General features: G+C 46.7%; 1 protein-coding gene across 3 annotated transcripts in view; it reads left to right on the top strand.

Moving 5' to 3' along the window:
* Window positions 1-15,730, top strand: part of LSAMP (limbic system associated membrane protein) — a 987,400-nt gene that overhangs the window by 958,472 nt on the left and 13,198 nt on the right. For 2 of the 3 annotated variants that reach the window (XM_063148357.1, XM_063148356.1), the window contains one exon: window positions 4,637-4,672. The exons of the other annotated variant lie outside the window; for it this stretch is intronic. In XM_063148357.1, the coding sequence (XP_063004427.1) occupies window positions 4,637-4,672 (36 nt within the window). The remainder of the gene's footprint in view (window positions 1-4,636; window positions 4,673-15,730) is intronic. 3 annotated transcript variants of the gene reach the window in all.

Here is a 15,730-nt window from a genome sequence, read left to right as displayed (position 1 = left end):
AAAATTCTAAGTTTAGAATCCATTATTTGTGACTGAATTCTAAATTTGGCCCTCTCTCTTGGTTCCTGTTACACAGATGAACTGAAATGCATCACTGAAACAAAATATGAAATTCAATCATGTATATATGCACATATGATTTTAGTTGGGGGCTTAGTTTTGCTAGAGAAGCATTTTGCATGACTCCAGAACTTCACCTCAAAGGATCTCAAAGGATTTGCTAGCAATGAATATTTAAATATCACAAGTCATTTAGAAATGGGCGAGTGTTGCTGGCACCATTTTGCAGTAGGAAGGTACAGAGTGAAGAAGTGGTTTACCCATGGTCATAAAATGAGTGGCAGAACCATTGAGAGACCCAGGGAAACCTTGCAAAGTTGCTGTAAACTGTTCCATGAGGAAATGTGGCAACTCTTAAAAGATGATTTTCAACAGTGAGGATCCTATTTTAGCCCCCTTTTGATGTGTATGAAGAACACTTTCTTTCAAGTTGTTTGATTTGATTTATAATTTTTTAGAAATTCAAGGCCTGTTTATACTGGGGGACACTAGAAAACTTCCCAAGAGCCAGGAGAATGGAAATGCAGGAGCTGAGAGAGATTTGATGATTTTTAGTGAAGTCTTTCTAATTTGTTTTTGCTGCTTGGTTAATCCCTACTTTTTTCACTGTGCAATTGCTTCATATTGTTCCAGGAAATCTCTGTTTTTCTAGTTAGTGTGGAAGAAGGAAAGGCAGAGAAAAAAAATAAATTCAGGCAGACTACAGCTGCTATTTTGAAGGTTAAGAAATCAGGGGGGAAATGAATGAAAGGAATCCAGATTCATAAAGATAAAGAAAGCTGCTGAAAAAACCTACAAGCCCAGATGAAAGAAATGCTGTAGTGATCACACCGTAGCTGAAATAACAGGTAATGCACATTCCCAGCCACACACCCAGACAGAAAAATAAAGCAGTGCCAAGCTTTTGCAAGGTGTACAGCAGATACTCAAATACTTGGGAGTGTTTTTCATCCCTGGAATCAGAGATCTTATTTCCTTTTTAAAGAGAGAACAAGCTCACTGTAGAGCAACATCCCACCGGGGAGGTAAGTACAGTGATGGTTCCTCAGTGTCCCATTGCAGCACAAAAAAGAATGGCAGCAAGGAGTGAAGAAACAACCAGAGAGTTAATAATGAGCTACTGGCAGCTTTGCCTGAGGTGGAGGGCAGACAGGGAGCGAGCAAAATGATGTGAAAGAACAGTTTAGCAATACAGAAAAATTGGTGGCTACCATTTAATGAAATCTCAGTCAGCACTGAAAAACTCTCAGAGAGACTGAGTGCCTTAGATGCCAATGTCATAGGTAGAAGATGCATTAAAATACAAAAGCAGCCTCCTTGAGCTGTATGAATAGATAGCTAGTGATCTTCCTTAAAGGATGTAGCAGCAGGATTGCCTGCTGTAGGTGAGATTTATACCCCTCACTCCTGGAGACTGAGTTTACAACAACATAAATGTGGCCCTACCAAAGGTTTAACTTACCCAGGAAACTGTCTCCAACAGCAAATATGGAGTATGTTTGTAGAGAGGGTACTCAGGTACAATGTGATGATACAAGTGATCTAATAGCTTGCTGACATTCCTTGCTTCCCCGTCCTTTTGCCCATCCTGCTCTCTGCCACATGATTTTGTTATTTCCCTTATTCTGCCACACAGTGGACATCCCACTGAAGCTGTCTAACCTGCTAAACCAGTGAATAGGGTAAATGAGCTTTACTGCTCATCTCCCTAAAATGCCCCAAATGTTTTCTTTCATTGTACTGAGGTGAACAAGTTCATGGCTAGGCTCAACAGGCACCAAAGCCCATGCAGGAGAGGAAGCTCTATCACACATCTGTGGGTATGAAGAGTTGGGAGGCAGGGCCCTGTTTGGCAGCATTGGTGAGCCAGTAGGTTAATTCAGCTCTGCAGAGCCTAGGAGCAAGGTTTGTAATCCCTAAGCACAAAAAAGGGGACAGTAGTACAGATCTCTGTGAATATTACCTGGCAGAGAGGCACAGCCAGGGCTGCCATCACAGAGCAACAGGGGTGAAAAGCAGTGACACAACTGAAGCAAAAGGGTTCTTCCTCCAAGTGTATTAGGAGGTAGGGAACATGTTTTCTTTTTGTTTTACTCACCTAGCAGTACTATGAAAACCATTATTAGTGAAAGTCACAATTTGTATCTTAACACATGCTACACAGGAGTTGTGTGTGTGTGTGTGTGTGTGTGTATATATATATATATATATAAAATATGTGTGTATATGTATGTGTATAAATATATATATATATATATATATATATGTATAAACACATAACAGATACACATTTGCTGGAGGAACACAGATACATGGGTTTGTGTGTAGGTGAATATGTCTACACAGGCATGCACCTCTGTGATGTAGAAGCAAACCCACACGCCCCTCCACAGGCACAGATAAGTAGGTGCAGCACTATGTGAATTCTAGCAAAGCAGAGAAAAGAAAGAAAAGCTTTTCCAAATTAGTTGTCCTCTGCCTCCTGCCGAGCTAGCCCATCCCATAGGCTGAAACAGGAGACAGCAGCACAGTGCTGCACATCCTGATGCAGTCCTGCTGGCTCAATTGGCTCAATTATGGGAGACTGCCTCATCAGCAGGTCCTCTGCTGCATCCTCTGCACCCTTTGGGGAATCAGCAAGCACAGAGGTGAAGCAGAAGCTGGCAAGACAGTGCCAATTCAGGCAGCTTCAGGTGGAGCCCAGCAGTTTTGGTTGCAGCTAGGCATGTTCCTAAAAGCTGGCATTAGCCTCTAACTTGTCATTATTTGTTAGTATCCTGCCACAAGTGTGCACACCCCTCCTTCCACTCTGCCGACGCTTTGTTGTGCCCTGGGCATTTGGTTACAGCAGTGGCTGCTGGGGTTTGGAACCTCAGCTGTGGCCGAAATCCCTCTTAGTGGCTCTTAGTGCACACCCCGTTTTCCTCAAGGCTGTCAATAACAGGGAGACTCAGGAGGGAGGAAAGTGGTTTGGGCTGACAGTCAGAGGGGGCAAGGCTGAGACACTGCTAATGAGCCAGGGTGGAGCAATAAAAGCAGCACACAGTGGGAGAGAGGAACAGAGACAGAGTCCTTGAATAGAAAGCAGCATGATAATGAGGCCATAGTGCTTTGCTTTAACTGCTTATGCTGTGCAGCCTGCAGCCTGCTGTGCAGGAAGAAGGTAAAGGGGAGTTGAGTTATTTAACCAAACTAAATAACAAGGAAGTCTTGTCAGCACAAACAGCCTGCTTTCGCAGAACAATGGTCCCCTGTTGCTACATAAACAGAGAGATCCAGGCTAGACTTGTATTTGATCTCTGCTGTGCCTGCTGTGGATTCAAACAACTCCATTACCACCATGAGGGCAGGAGTCCTGCCAGTGTCATAGGGATGGGCCTGACCTGCTCAATCCTCATGATCTCCAGCTAGACACAAACTCAGTCTTTGCACCAAGGATACTGTAGAAAGAGCATTGGCCTCCAAATAGCTGGGCCTAGGTGATCAGAGAGTAATAGCAGCCTACTGATTTATCCTGCTAAGTTCTGTGTCCATCAACAGTGATCTTAGCAGGTAAGCCAGGAGATAACCCATTGCCCCAGGCCTATGAGCTGTTGCAGCTAGATGTCTACCTATGGATCAGTCCATGGGTAGGAGCTTGTCTCAGTCAGTACAAGGCATCCAGCAAGCTCTGAAGGCATAGAAAGGAGACCCAGTGATACCAGTCAGGCCTGGGGGCCTTGTATTCTTGGGTTTGTGTCTGGCTCTGCCAACACTTCAGCATTTGACCTTGGGCAAATTGCTTCCTTGCTCTGTGCATCACCTGTACCATGTATGAAGTAGAATTAACACTACTGTTAGCCTCAGACTGAGGTCTCTGATACTGGTTTCCCTCAGTATCTGTGCAATTGTTTTGGGATCCTTTGTGGAAGAAGAAAACTTCTGAAGTTTTCTTCAGAAGCCAGCAGTGACATACATCAAAGTCCTGCTGTGACGCATAGCGAGGAAACATTCTAAAAACCCTATAAACAAGACAGCAGGCTCTGCAAAAACTCTGTCCCTCTCAGAGGACAAAAACTAAAGAAGCAGAATACCCTTGAGGATTCACCAGGGTGACTGCTCCCATGCACAGATCCTCAAGGGAACTGTCATTGGCAAGAAATCCATTGTGGAAAAGGTTTTGGGGAGGCAACAACTACCCATGGAAGATTTCCACAGCTCACCTCTCTGCCAAGACTAGCTTCCAGGCAGAGGTGTAGCTAAGAGGAGCTGTAGAGTGATGACATGAGTGGTCTTGAAAGTCAGAGGGAAGATATGGACCATCAACTCCAATTACCTTCACTGCAGGTGCTTAATCCCTCTTGCTGTTTGGCTATTATTTGTTTAGTTTTTCAAATCACTTCTCTCTGACTCCCAGTCCCAGGGGATGTTGGTGTGTATTAGGCGTGTTGCTAGCAAAATGCTCTGTATATGAAATCTGCTCTAGTTCATTTAATTTGGGGATGGACAACTCCATCAGGTTGGTATCTGCTGCTTGCTTGGTGTGAAAAGTGGCTTTTCTCCTGCATGTTGCTTATTGTTTTTTTTCCCCCCTTAGAACGAGTTTTACCCACACTCCCCAATCCTTTTCCAGGTCAGTATATGCTTTATGTTGAAGTAGCTCTTTAGCCGGGTCATTCTCCGTCATCCTGACAAATGCTCAGACCTAGGCATGGGCAGAACAGCTCAGAAATGCAGGAAAATAAGGGCTTTCCCTTCTCATTTACATGTCATTTTCTCATTTCTGCTCACTTTCCTCATCCTTCTTTTTCCCGCTCCCTCTTCAAAAAACCAATCAGCTGAATAGCAACAGCCTTTAACCAAGCTTTGAGCAAGGACATTGAGTTGTCACCCAGGTGTGGACAGTCTTCAATGAGGTTCAGTCTCCCTGCAGATCTACTTTTAAAACACATTCCCATCCTAAGCTCTCTTTGCCCACTTGTTCACATTTTGGATCAAAAGCATAAACAGACCTAAAATTTTGCAAAGACGGTGGAAAGGACAAGTGGAAAATTGAAAATTAAAACACTGCCAGGTTTTTTTCACTCTAGTTGAGCATCTTATCATCCACAGTGAAACACTTTGTTTTCTCATGCTTTTGTCCCGCCTCTCTGAGTCTTCCAGTCACATAATCCTGCATCTGAGGCAGAGAGCATGAAAAGAGGCACATGGTGAGGTGTTATTGTCTGCTTTTCCAAAAGGAAAGTAGATATGAAGGCAAAACAGGGTCTGTGTGGGGTTTTTTTTCTGTCTCTGTGTTGCCCACTCCTGCCTTAGGTGTAGACAGCATGGTCCCAAGATCCATATGAGATTTGGGACTTGGTTGTGACCTTTTCATTCTGAAAAAGCACAGAGACCAGACATGTCCAGAAAGCAGGCTACAGCATTTGAAAGTGGTGTTCAAAACTGAATCAACAATAAGGCAGCAAGTCCCTGTGTTCACTGAAAAAATCTTGGCCTACAGCTCCTCAGTATCTTTGTTTTACTGCCTTATGAGGAAGATGCACTCAACTTATGGGTTGCTCAGAGACCTAAATTGTTAATGTCTGCACAGAGCTTTGGGATAGAGTGTTATTAGGAACCCATGTTGTTTTGCAAAAGAGCACCTGCTTGAACAAAGCACCTGCAGGTACTCCCATGAAAAGAACAATAAATGCTGCGTGTTACACATGCTCCGTTTAACTACTCTGCTGTTTTCAAATCAAGCTCTGCTCTTGGCAACTTATTCAGGCTCAGGATGTAGTCACAATTGCCTATTTAAAAGGCAAATCCACAAATACAATTAAAGAAAAGTACCTAAAAAAAGAAAAAAAAAAAAAAAAAGGGAGGTAGAAATCAAGCTACCATTAAAATTAAATCCCAGAGAGTGATTTGTAAATAACATTCAAGGAGCTGAGAAAAGGAGTAAAGTAGGCCATTGGGAACCTACTGTGGAAAAATAAATCCAATTAAACACCATTATCTTATGTATTGCAAATGAAACTTGTGCTTGGATATGAAATTAAAGTTGCTGAGGCTGTTTTGGATGTAGGGTTTTGAGAAGTTTTCCAATTTTAGGTGTTCTTGTTTTTCAGCAGAATTTTCAATGACAAATATTTTTGTCTGATGAAAAACCCAGAGCTCTTTGGTTTTATGATTATTTTTATTATATATCCTTAAATTCCACAGGCAGGCAGTGTTAATTTTTTTTCATAGCCAGCCCTGTTTACAGCTGGTTTTGAATTAGGAGCCCATTAAGCTAAATGATAAAGCAAAATCTGCGAGTGAGCAAGGCCAGGGTTCCCATTACAAATACACCTCCTAATCAACTTGCCAAGGCCATCCTGCACAGCTTTAGTTGATCCTTTAAAACACTTTCCCCTCTGTCTCTGAAGCTGTTATATTTTTACTGCTCCCCAGTCCCCTGAGATCGTCTTGAAGGACGTCCTGGTGTGCCATCACTCCTGTGAGGAGTCTCCACGAATTTGTGGTTCCAAATGCTGGTGTATCTCCAGTGACCCTGGACACCCCAAGAGGATTTTTCAGAGTGGGAAAGCAGAGTTTAAATACCCTGGGCCTCAATTGTTTTCTGAAAGCCCTTACCAGCTTCTCTGTTGTGGGCCTTCAGCACAGATGCTGGTGCTTTTCACATTTGCTTTTACTTTGCTGCTGACCTTCAAAGAAACCTTGGGCATACAATTTTGTTAGACCTTTCTCTTCCTATGAGCTGATGTTCTGAAATGTAGTCCTCAGCCTTCAATTAAGCTGTTCCTCAATGACCAGAACCACAGCCTTCTTCCTCTTTCTCCCTCAATTTTCATTTCTGTTAATCCTCAGTAACACTTCCCTGCCCTGTGGGGTTTTGAGCATTAATTTAAAAGGAAGGTGATTTGAGATGAAGAGTGCTGTAGTCCTGCTAAGCACTGCTATCATTAGCTAGCTGCTGTGGAAACATCTTGCTTTCAGGCAGGCTGGAGACTCAGAAGCAGCCCATTCAACTAAACAAATGGGACTTGAATTTGATGAGACACTTTCCTAAAATGCTGGTGGAGCCCAGCTGATTCAGCTCTCAGCTGAGTTGTCCTTGATAAATTTTCCAGCTCTCCTGATTTTGCAGCCCAGTACTCAAAATGCCTTGAAATGTCTTCTGGGATGATGCCACGTCATCACATCTTTCTGTCTGCATTGTAACATCATGTTGTAATGGGCTGACACAAGAACTGGCTGTCACAAAGCAGGGGCCTTACTGCATCATCAGATGCCTTTTCAAAAGGATTTTTCTTCTGAAAAAAGAGAATTTGTTCATTCCACACCACATCTGCCAATGGAAGGGCAAGCGGGGCCACTGTTGAACCTCAAAGGGACCTGTCAGAATTATGGCACTAGCTCCAACTTTGTCTTTCATTGTCTCTCATCCTCAGCCCTTTGAACATGAACTGCTTCCCTTGGATTAGCACCCAGTGTCCATATCAGAATGGCTTGGCCAGACTGATGGGCTTCAAAACCTGTGAGTCTTCCTCACAGGAGTTTTGTGATGAGGGCTTGCCAGAGGCTAAGTAGGGGCTTTCTCAGGGTGGTGAGCTTGATGCCCTGGGAGCTAGGCAAGGGGGATGTGGTGTTTCAGAAAGCGGCACATCCAGAACTGCCCACAGGGAAACAAGTGTGTCAGTTTTGGGGCCTGATAAGACAAAGTCACAGCCATCAATAGGTTGACACAAGATTTATAGCTGTAGTGTGTTAGCAATTAGCAGAGTGGAGGGAAAAGGAGAATGAGGAGTCCTGCCTTTCTGCCAAAACGTGCACTGATCGGAGAATGACCCTGTGTGACTGTAGATCGTAGATAGTCTCCATCTAGCTGTAGCCTGTGTAGCCTGTACTGTCACTAATGCCTTCATCAGGTGGGTGGGAGCTGGGGGAAGGGAGAAAAGAGATGTTCATTTGGGTCTGATGGCCAGAGTGGGAAACAGAGAGCACATTTCTTTCTAATACCCTCTCAGTCCTCTTTCCTCTCTCTGGGTGTCTTAGCTGTGCAGAAGAGAGCTCCTCCGTTGCAGTGGGCACCTTCCACCCATCTCTGCTCCCCTTTTGCTTTCTGCAGTGTATGGCCCTGCCAGTTCTGCTGAGCTGGCTGCTCTCGAGTCAGCAGGGCCTGCTTTGGCAAAAGGGTGGACATCTGAGTCCAGCAAAGCTAAGGAGAGAAGCAAGGGGGATTACAGCAGAGACTACAGGCTTTAAAGGGTTAACCTTCTATGGAGGTTTGCTGACTAGGCTGTCAGCCCTGCTAGTATGATGTGACCAGCTGAAAGATACATCCACCTCTGGAGCCCTCTTCACTGAGGCCTGAGGGCGCTGTCTCATTTGGGCTCCAGAAAAGGGTCAGTGAAAATCCAGGCCTTCAGGCCCATGAAGCAAACTGGTTGGCAGAGCTAGGGAAGCATAGACAGGCCAAAACAGACAATCTTGTATTTTTGTGATCCCAACAGAAAAATAGAGAAAAAATAATGTCCATTAAAAAATAATGGTCATAGCTACCAAGCTATGAAGGTGCATTTGGAACCATGTCAAGCCTGGTATTCCCATGAATCCTAAGGCATTTGAGGGACATAGTTCAGCTGTACGGGTCACTGCACAGGGATGTGTGGCTGGCTACTCAGGGCATGCCTCCCTTCCCTGAAAGCTACCTGAGCCCTGGGTACCAGCAGCTGATCACACCCATGGCTCTGGGTGGGAAGCACAACTCACAGCTCTCCTTGCTTCTCACGGGTGGTGTCCACGCAGGTTTTCCAAAGAGCTCAGTGTCCGTTTGGTGAGTGCAGAAGGGACTGGCCCTGCAGGATGGATGCTCAGACAGACCAAGGCTGTCTGGCTGCTCAGGGTCAGAGTCAGTCCCTGCCAGCACTGCAGGCACCGAGGGCTGGCACTGAGCTGGGTGCCAAGCCTGTGGGGCCTTCAGGCCAAGGGAACAGGGAGGACAAGGCAGGCTGAGGGCAGGCAGCCAGCATCACAGTAATTGCTTCGTGCTATTTCATAGGTACGAGGCAAGGGATGGCACCATATCTTATTTTGGCTGTGTGGTTTAAAGCGAGTAATACCAAAGTCAGAGGTGATGATACTGTCTTCCAAAAGGAGGTAGTATGAATGTAGACAAAAACAGCAACTTAGGGAAAAGAGACATGCCAAGAATTGATGCCAAGCTACCAACATTGCTTGGTGGGTTTTGCTGAATAGCAACAGACAGCTTCTGTTTGTTGAGATTGCTTAAAAAAATTAAAAGCCAATCTGCTGCTTCCCACCCCTCCCAAAAAAAAAAAAAAAAAAAAAAAAAAAAGTGTAGAGAAAAGAAGCAAGCTTTCTTAGAGAAAAAAGAGAGGCACAGGGGAAAAGAAAGAGAAATGGCTTTACTGCCTGATCTGTTTCTGTACTTTTTGTTCATTATTTTAATTTAGATTGATTTATTCCAAAATGAGCCTTGGGTTGTATATATTTGCATAGTACAGTGCTGTGGAAGATCCAGTGAGTGAAGAAGATCAGCAGCAGAGGGTGGGAACTGAGACTGGAAGTCCCAGAAAGATATTCCTCCAAGCTGAGCCCTTGCAGTGGATAAGGAAAACGTTTCAAGGTGTGTGCAGTCACCAGTGTGGCTATGCATGCATGCAGAGCAGCCCTGCAGAGCAGAGGTCAGGGCACAGCAGTCAGGTGGGAGAGTGGAGCTTGGCTAGATCCAGTGGGGGAGAAGAAACATAATTGCACTGCAGAGATTAGAAATGAACCCATGGAAGAGCGACTGCCGTAGAAAATCAGTCATCTGATAGGCACAGTGACAGTGTTAGTGTTGTAGCATGGACAGAGTACCCTGCAGAGCAGAGCTGGGGCAGGCTCTAACCCTCCTGAGGCAGGTATCCCCAGCCCAGAGGACACTCATAGCCTGAAACCATCTGCATGTAGACGAGCTCCTGCAGCCATCAGCTGAAGCTTCCCCCTTTAGAGACTCTAAGACAACCCATCCCCACTGCACAGCAGGTGTACTTAAGCCTTTGCTCTCTCCCTCCTGTTCTCCTTATTTTTTGTGTTGACTAGCTGACTGGAACTGTGGAGGGCAGCAAAGAGGAGGATGAAGAACTGCCACTGTTGTCTTGATTTAATCCTTACACACACGCAAAAACTCCTCCAACACCCATGAGAAAATGACCAAAGAGTAATTTCCACCTTCCTCCTCTTAGCCCTTCCATTTCCAGTGTAAACCTTGCCTAAGGAGCTGGCCTCCCCTCTGGTTATTGTCCCAAGTGAACAGTCTCTCATTCACTAACCCGTGACGGTAAGTTGGTTTGGGAAGCAGCAGGTTTATCTTCCCAGCTCAGGCGGTGCACCGGGCCCGCTTGTGAACCTGCTGCCATTCAGTGTCTGCTCTGCTGTTGATAAAGCACATTACACATGGCTGGGCTTGCATGATTAATACAGCTGTCTAAGCGCTCTCTCTAAAAACAAAAACAACCAGAAACGAGAAGGGAGGTGTGGGATTTGGGAGAGAGGGAGGGTGTGCATGGGGATAAAACCCAACCATTCCAAAGAAATCAGGCTTGCAGAAAAAAGCAGAGTGCTGTTGGAAGGCCTTCCCTCCCATGGGTGAGCAGGTCTGTCAGCAGAGCTCCCCTGCAAAAGGGAGAGGCCTCGCGGCAAGGTGAGCAAGGAGCAATGTGCGTGGTCCTGCCCCAGCATCCCCTGCATGTCCCTCTGCAGCCTGGGGAGTGGATGCATGGGTGGGAGCATGCGATCAGGCCCTGGAGAAGGATGAGCTCTGACCAGCACGGCTTCAGCAGGGTCTGGTCAGGCAGCCCCTCCAGTGGGTGTTGCATCCACACAGGCACACTGACCCTTGGTGACACTGCCCAGCCACATCACTGTACTCACCCTGTGCTCAGAGGCACAGCCCACACACACTGAGCAATCTCCAGGCACCCAAGAACATCTAATGAGGAGCTGCAATAGCTTCCTGCATCTTTTCTATAGCTCCTACTCATCCAGCTAAAGGCCTGCTCAGCAGCCTGTGTAAGCTATATTAACTTTCCCTTTTTAATACTGGTTTTTAATGGGCTGTGGGAAGCCATGATGGTTTCCTGCTCTGGCTTTTCCCAGGCCTGGGCCAGGTATTAAAGCCATGCTTGCACTGTTAGGGTGTTAGGTGACCAGGAGTCTCACTCTGGGATCGCACACACACAGCCACTTCCATATTTTGATGAGAACTACAGGGAACACAAGGTAATATTTACTTAGACCCCACACTTTAGAGACATATACCAGCACCTAGGCCCAGCTTGACTGTCATGACATCTCTAAATCACTTAAATACTGAGAATGATATCCCTAAGAAGATCTCAAGGATAGACTGGGAGGACACTTCTCTGCAGATGTTAGAGAAAGATAGGGAGAGCAGAGGCTGCAGTAGGACTGGATTTCAGTACCAGAGTAACCTCAAGCATGCTGGCCACTCTCCACCCCAATTTAGTTGTTTTTCTGCTCCAGTCATCCCTATGCATATCCCCCACCTCTTCATTTCTGTCCATAGCCACTCAAATCTTTCCTATGCCATATATCCAGTAAGCTTGTAGAAAACCATAGCAGGGATGAAGTGAGTAAACAGACAGACATGAAACTGATGAAAATATTAATTTTTCAAGAGGTTCCAGAGCCTCCAATTAGCAAACCTGCTTCTTAGGGCTGTGCGTGCTCTGGGTGAGGGGGGCTATGCTGTTTGTCCTCTATTGAGACACTAGGTTATGTGCTTGGCATCACCTTTGGTCTGCTGTGCCCTACACATGTGCTTGAGAGATGAGCAGGAGAGGGATTTCTTTATCCTTGCAAAGCAAAAAGCAGAAAAAGCTCAGATCTTCCCCATAATGACTCCTGAAAAGGTCTGTGCTGTGTGCTTTGTTTGGTTGGTTTGTTTGTTTGATCATTTGTTTTATTCTTTGCTTGTAGAATGAGTCTTTAATGTGTGATTTGAAGACAATACAGTTTTAAGTATCTGATTTTGTATCAGTCACTGGGGAAGGTGGGTTTTGGGAGGTGGTTGTTTTTTTAAATAAACTTTCAGTTGCTAGGGAAATTAAAAGGGTAGGAGAAAATTTCTTCAGCTATGAGAAAACATTGAAACTTTTAATATATACAAGACAGATCTGATGATGAAAGATCTGTGTGACCTTGAAACAAAGGTGGTCTTCTATCCACCACCAACCTCACTGGTCAGGATAACAGTTCAATTTTAGACTAGGATTACTGTAAACCAGCTCCAGGATAAATGGTGTAAGGAGACGGCTCTTGAGCACCACGACCTTCTCAGAAACACACTGAGAAATACAATTTCAGGGATATTCTTCAGAACTTAGGGAAGGATGGGTGAGCTGCATTACAGAATGAATCTTCATTCCTCTAAGACATGAGGTATGATAGATGAGTACTTCGTACACCATGAATGAGCTCCAAAACATGGGGAAGAACTGTTCAGTGCTAAAAAAGCTTGAGCAAATTCTGAAATACATTAAACCAAGTGCAAAGATTGGTAGACACCAGAGACATTTCCTTAATCTTGTTGGAGAGTTGCTGGAGGGCATCCTCCCCAGCTTACACAGCGGTACTGGCACCTCTAGGAAAACCAGCCTAGTGCCACTGCAGTCACAGTCAAGTTTTAATTACAGGAGCAGAACTGGTAGTGACAATGGGGAATGAGCAGGCAATGAGCAAAATAGCTTCAACACTGAGAACAGGGAAGAAAAAAAAGTGTCTTCTTCTAAGAGGAGGGGGGAGGAGCAGGAAAGAAATAAGAAAAAAAGCCCCAAATGAACCCTAGTAAGTAGAAGCTGGTAATCCCTAAAGCCTCAGAGTAGAGTGCAAAGCCCTGGAAGAAAGAAATTAATAACTTTCAAAGTATGACCTTGAAAATGGAATTAACAGTATTCCTCCCTTTTAAGCCTTCATGATAATAAAGATTTCATCTTCTGAAGCCCTGGCAAGAGAGTCAACAGACTAGGAAAAATTGCTTCCTGCAGAGCAGCTGGCAAGTGCAAACCCTGAGACCCCAACAGGCCCCAGAGAGTGAGTTGATAGAGATACCTGCATGATGCACATCCTCTTTCCCTTGTGCCTTCTGCTTTGGAGGTGGGGTTTGTTCTTCCCCCCCTCATTTTTGATCCTATTTTTTGCTCAAGAAGCAGAACTCCAGCCTTCATTGTAAGTAGAGTCAGCTTATCAACAACATGGAGGCCAGAGCTTCTCAGAGTGGACAGCACCTGGAAAAACAGCAGGCTGGCTATACTTGGTTTATCATCACCCCTTCCTTCCCAGCACAGACAAGTTCTCCAAGCCCGTCCCATGCTGCTTTCTGGCTTCTCTTCCATTCAGAAACTCATAGGGACCAATTACCCTCAAACACCAGATTTTTACCTTGCACTCTCTGGCAGGATCCCAAGGGCAGATTCCCCAAAGCAAATCAAGAGCCAGGAACTCTCTGATGCCCTTTGAACCTTCTCTGTGGGCTCTCTTCCATCAGCAAACTGCTGATATGTAAGGCTCTGGAGTCTTGTTAATGTAAATAAGAGAAAAACTGGCACCCACTGTCTCTTCTTCTGCCTTCATTTTGGTTTACTCAGATGATGGGATTGGCAAATGTGGATGTGAGACATATAGATGGGTGGATGATTTTTTTTTTTTCCTTTAGGAATGTATCTGCTCTCTGCTTGCATGTCAAATGATCTTTTTTAAAGGTCTGTGCTGGGAGTCTCTAACAGGTTCAGTTTCTGCTGGTGATGATCATGGTGCAGAAGGACCTGCAGAAGGACAGAGGCATGCCTCTGGTAAACTTGTGGGCTTATTTACACATCTGCCCTCCTTTGCTTCTTGAGTGAGGCTTGTGTGTCATGGCACAGTCTCCATCCCCCTCTCTAATGGGCCCCTTCAAGGGTGCTGCTGGTGTTACAGAAAGGAGCTGGAGGGAGTGGAGACAGAAGGGGAGTATCTGTGTGGGGGAAGTAGAATAATAGGATGGCTTGGGTTGGAAGGGACCTTAAAGACCATCTAGTTTCAAATCCCCTGCTATAGGCAGGGCACCTTTCACTAGACCAGTTTGCTCAAATCCCATCTAATCTGGCACTGAACATTTCCAGGGATGGGATATCCACAGTTTCTGTGAATGCCTTGCTGCTCTTATAGTGAAGTATTTCTTCCTTATATACAATCTAAATCTACCCTCTTTCAATGTAAGACTCTTGTCCTATCACTACACACCCTTACAAAAAACCCTTCTGCAGCCCTTGTCAGCCCCTTTTAGGTACTGGAGACCACGGTGAGGTCTCATGGAGCCTTCTCTTCTCAAGACTTAACAACTCTGACTCTCTCAGCCTGTCTTCATAGGAGAGGTGCTCCAGCCCTCTGAGAAATCTTCATGGCCTTCTCTGGACTCACAGCAACAGGTCCATTTTCATGCTGGAGGCCATCACAAGAATAAGCAGAATAAGTAGAGAGGGTTGCAAAAGACTTCACCACCATCCTGCACTCTCGGTTTCTGCTGCCATAGTGGGTAGATATCCTGCTTTTTAAGTGTCCTCCAAAGAGGTTTTGCTGAGGCTGCAGATGTAGTGGTTGTGGGGGCTGGTGGGGACCAGATTACGTGCCACGTCCATGTGTCCGTCCGTGGCCGGCTCAGGGCGGTGGCTCGGAGCGCAGGGCTGGCCCCTTCCCTGTGCCGTGGGAGCCGGGTTTTCCCGGGGGGTGTGCAGCCTAGCCCGGGGGTCATTCCCGGCGTTTCCCGGGCCGTTCCCAGCGCGGGGGCTGCCTGCATGGCGAGGCGCGTTTGGTGTCCCTCGGCTGCCACCTCGCGGGCAAGCGGCGGCGCTTCGGCGGCGGCACAGGGACACAGGGACACAGGGATCGGGGACACAGGGACACTGGGACACAGGGACACAGGGATCAGGGACACAGGGACACTGGGACACAGGGACACAGGGATCGGGGACACAGGGACACTGGGACACAGGGACACAGGGACACAGGGACACTGGGACACAGGGACACAGGGATCGGGGACACAGGGACACTGGGACACAGGGACACAGGGATCAGGGACACAGGGACACAGGGACACAGGGACACTGGGACACAGGGATCGGGGACACAGGGACACAGGGACCGGGGACACAGGGACACGGGGACACAGGGACATAGGGACACAGGGATCGGGGACACAGGGACACGGGGACACAGGGACCGGGGACACAGGGACACATGCACAAGGGGACACAGGGACCGGGGACACAGGGACACGGGGACACAGGGACTCAGGGATACAGGGACCGGGGACACGGGGACACAGGGACTCAGGGACCGGGGACCCAGGGACCCAGGGATACAGGGACACGGGGACACAGGGACACAGGGACCGGGGACACAGGGACACAGGGACATAGGGACACGGGGACACAGGGACCGGGGACACAGGGACACGGGGACACAGGGACCGCCTGGCTCAGAAGTGCAGGGAAAAGCGGGGTTTCCAGCAGAGCTGTTCGGGTACAGACGTGGTGCCCTGAGACGCTCAGACCAACAAGAAGGTCTGGAAAAGGGGAACGAGCAGCAGCAAGCCACGGAGTGCTGCCAGGGCTGTGGCCTCCAACCTCAGACACTG

Source organism: Melospiza melodia, chromosome 2, assembly GCF_035770615.1.
Source record: "Melospiza melodia melodia isolate bMelMel2 chromosome 2, bMelMel2.pri, whole genome shotgun sequence".
NCBI lineage: Eukaryota > Metazoa > Chordata > Aves > Passeriformes > Passerellidae > Melospiza > Melospiza melodia.
Note: the sequence above shows the minus strand (reverse complement) of the source record. Positions and strands in the feature narration are given on the sequence as shown.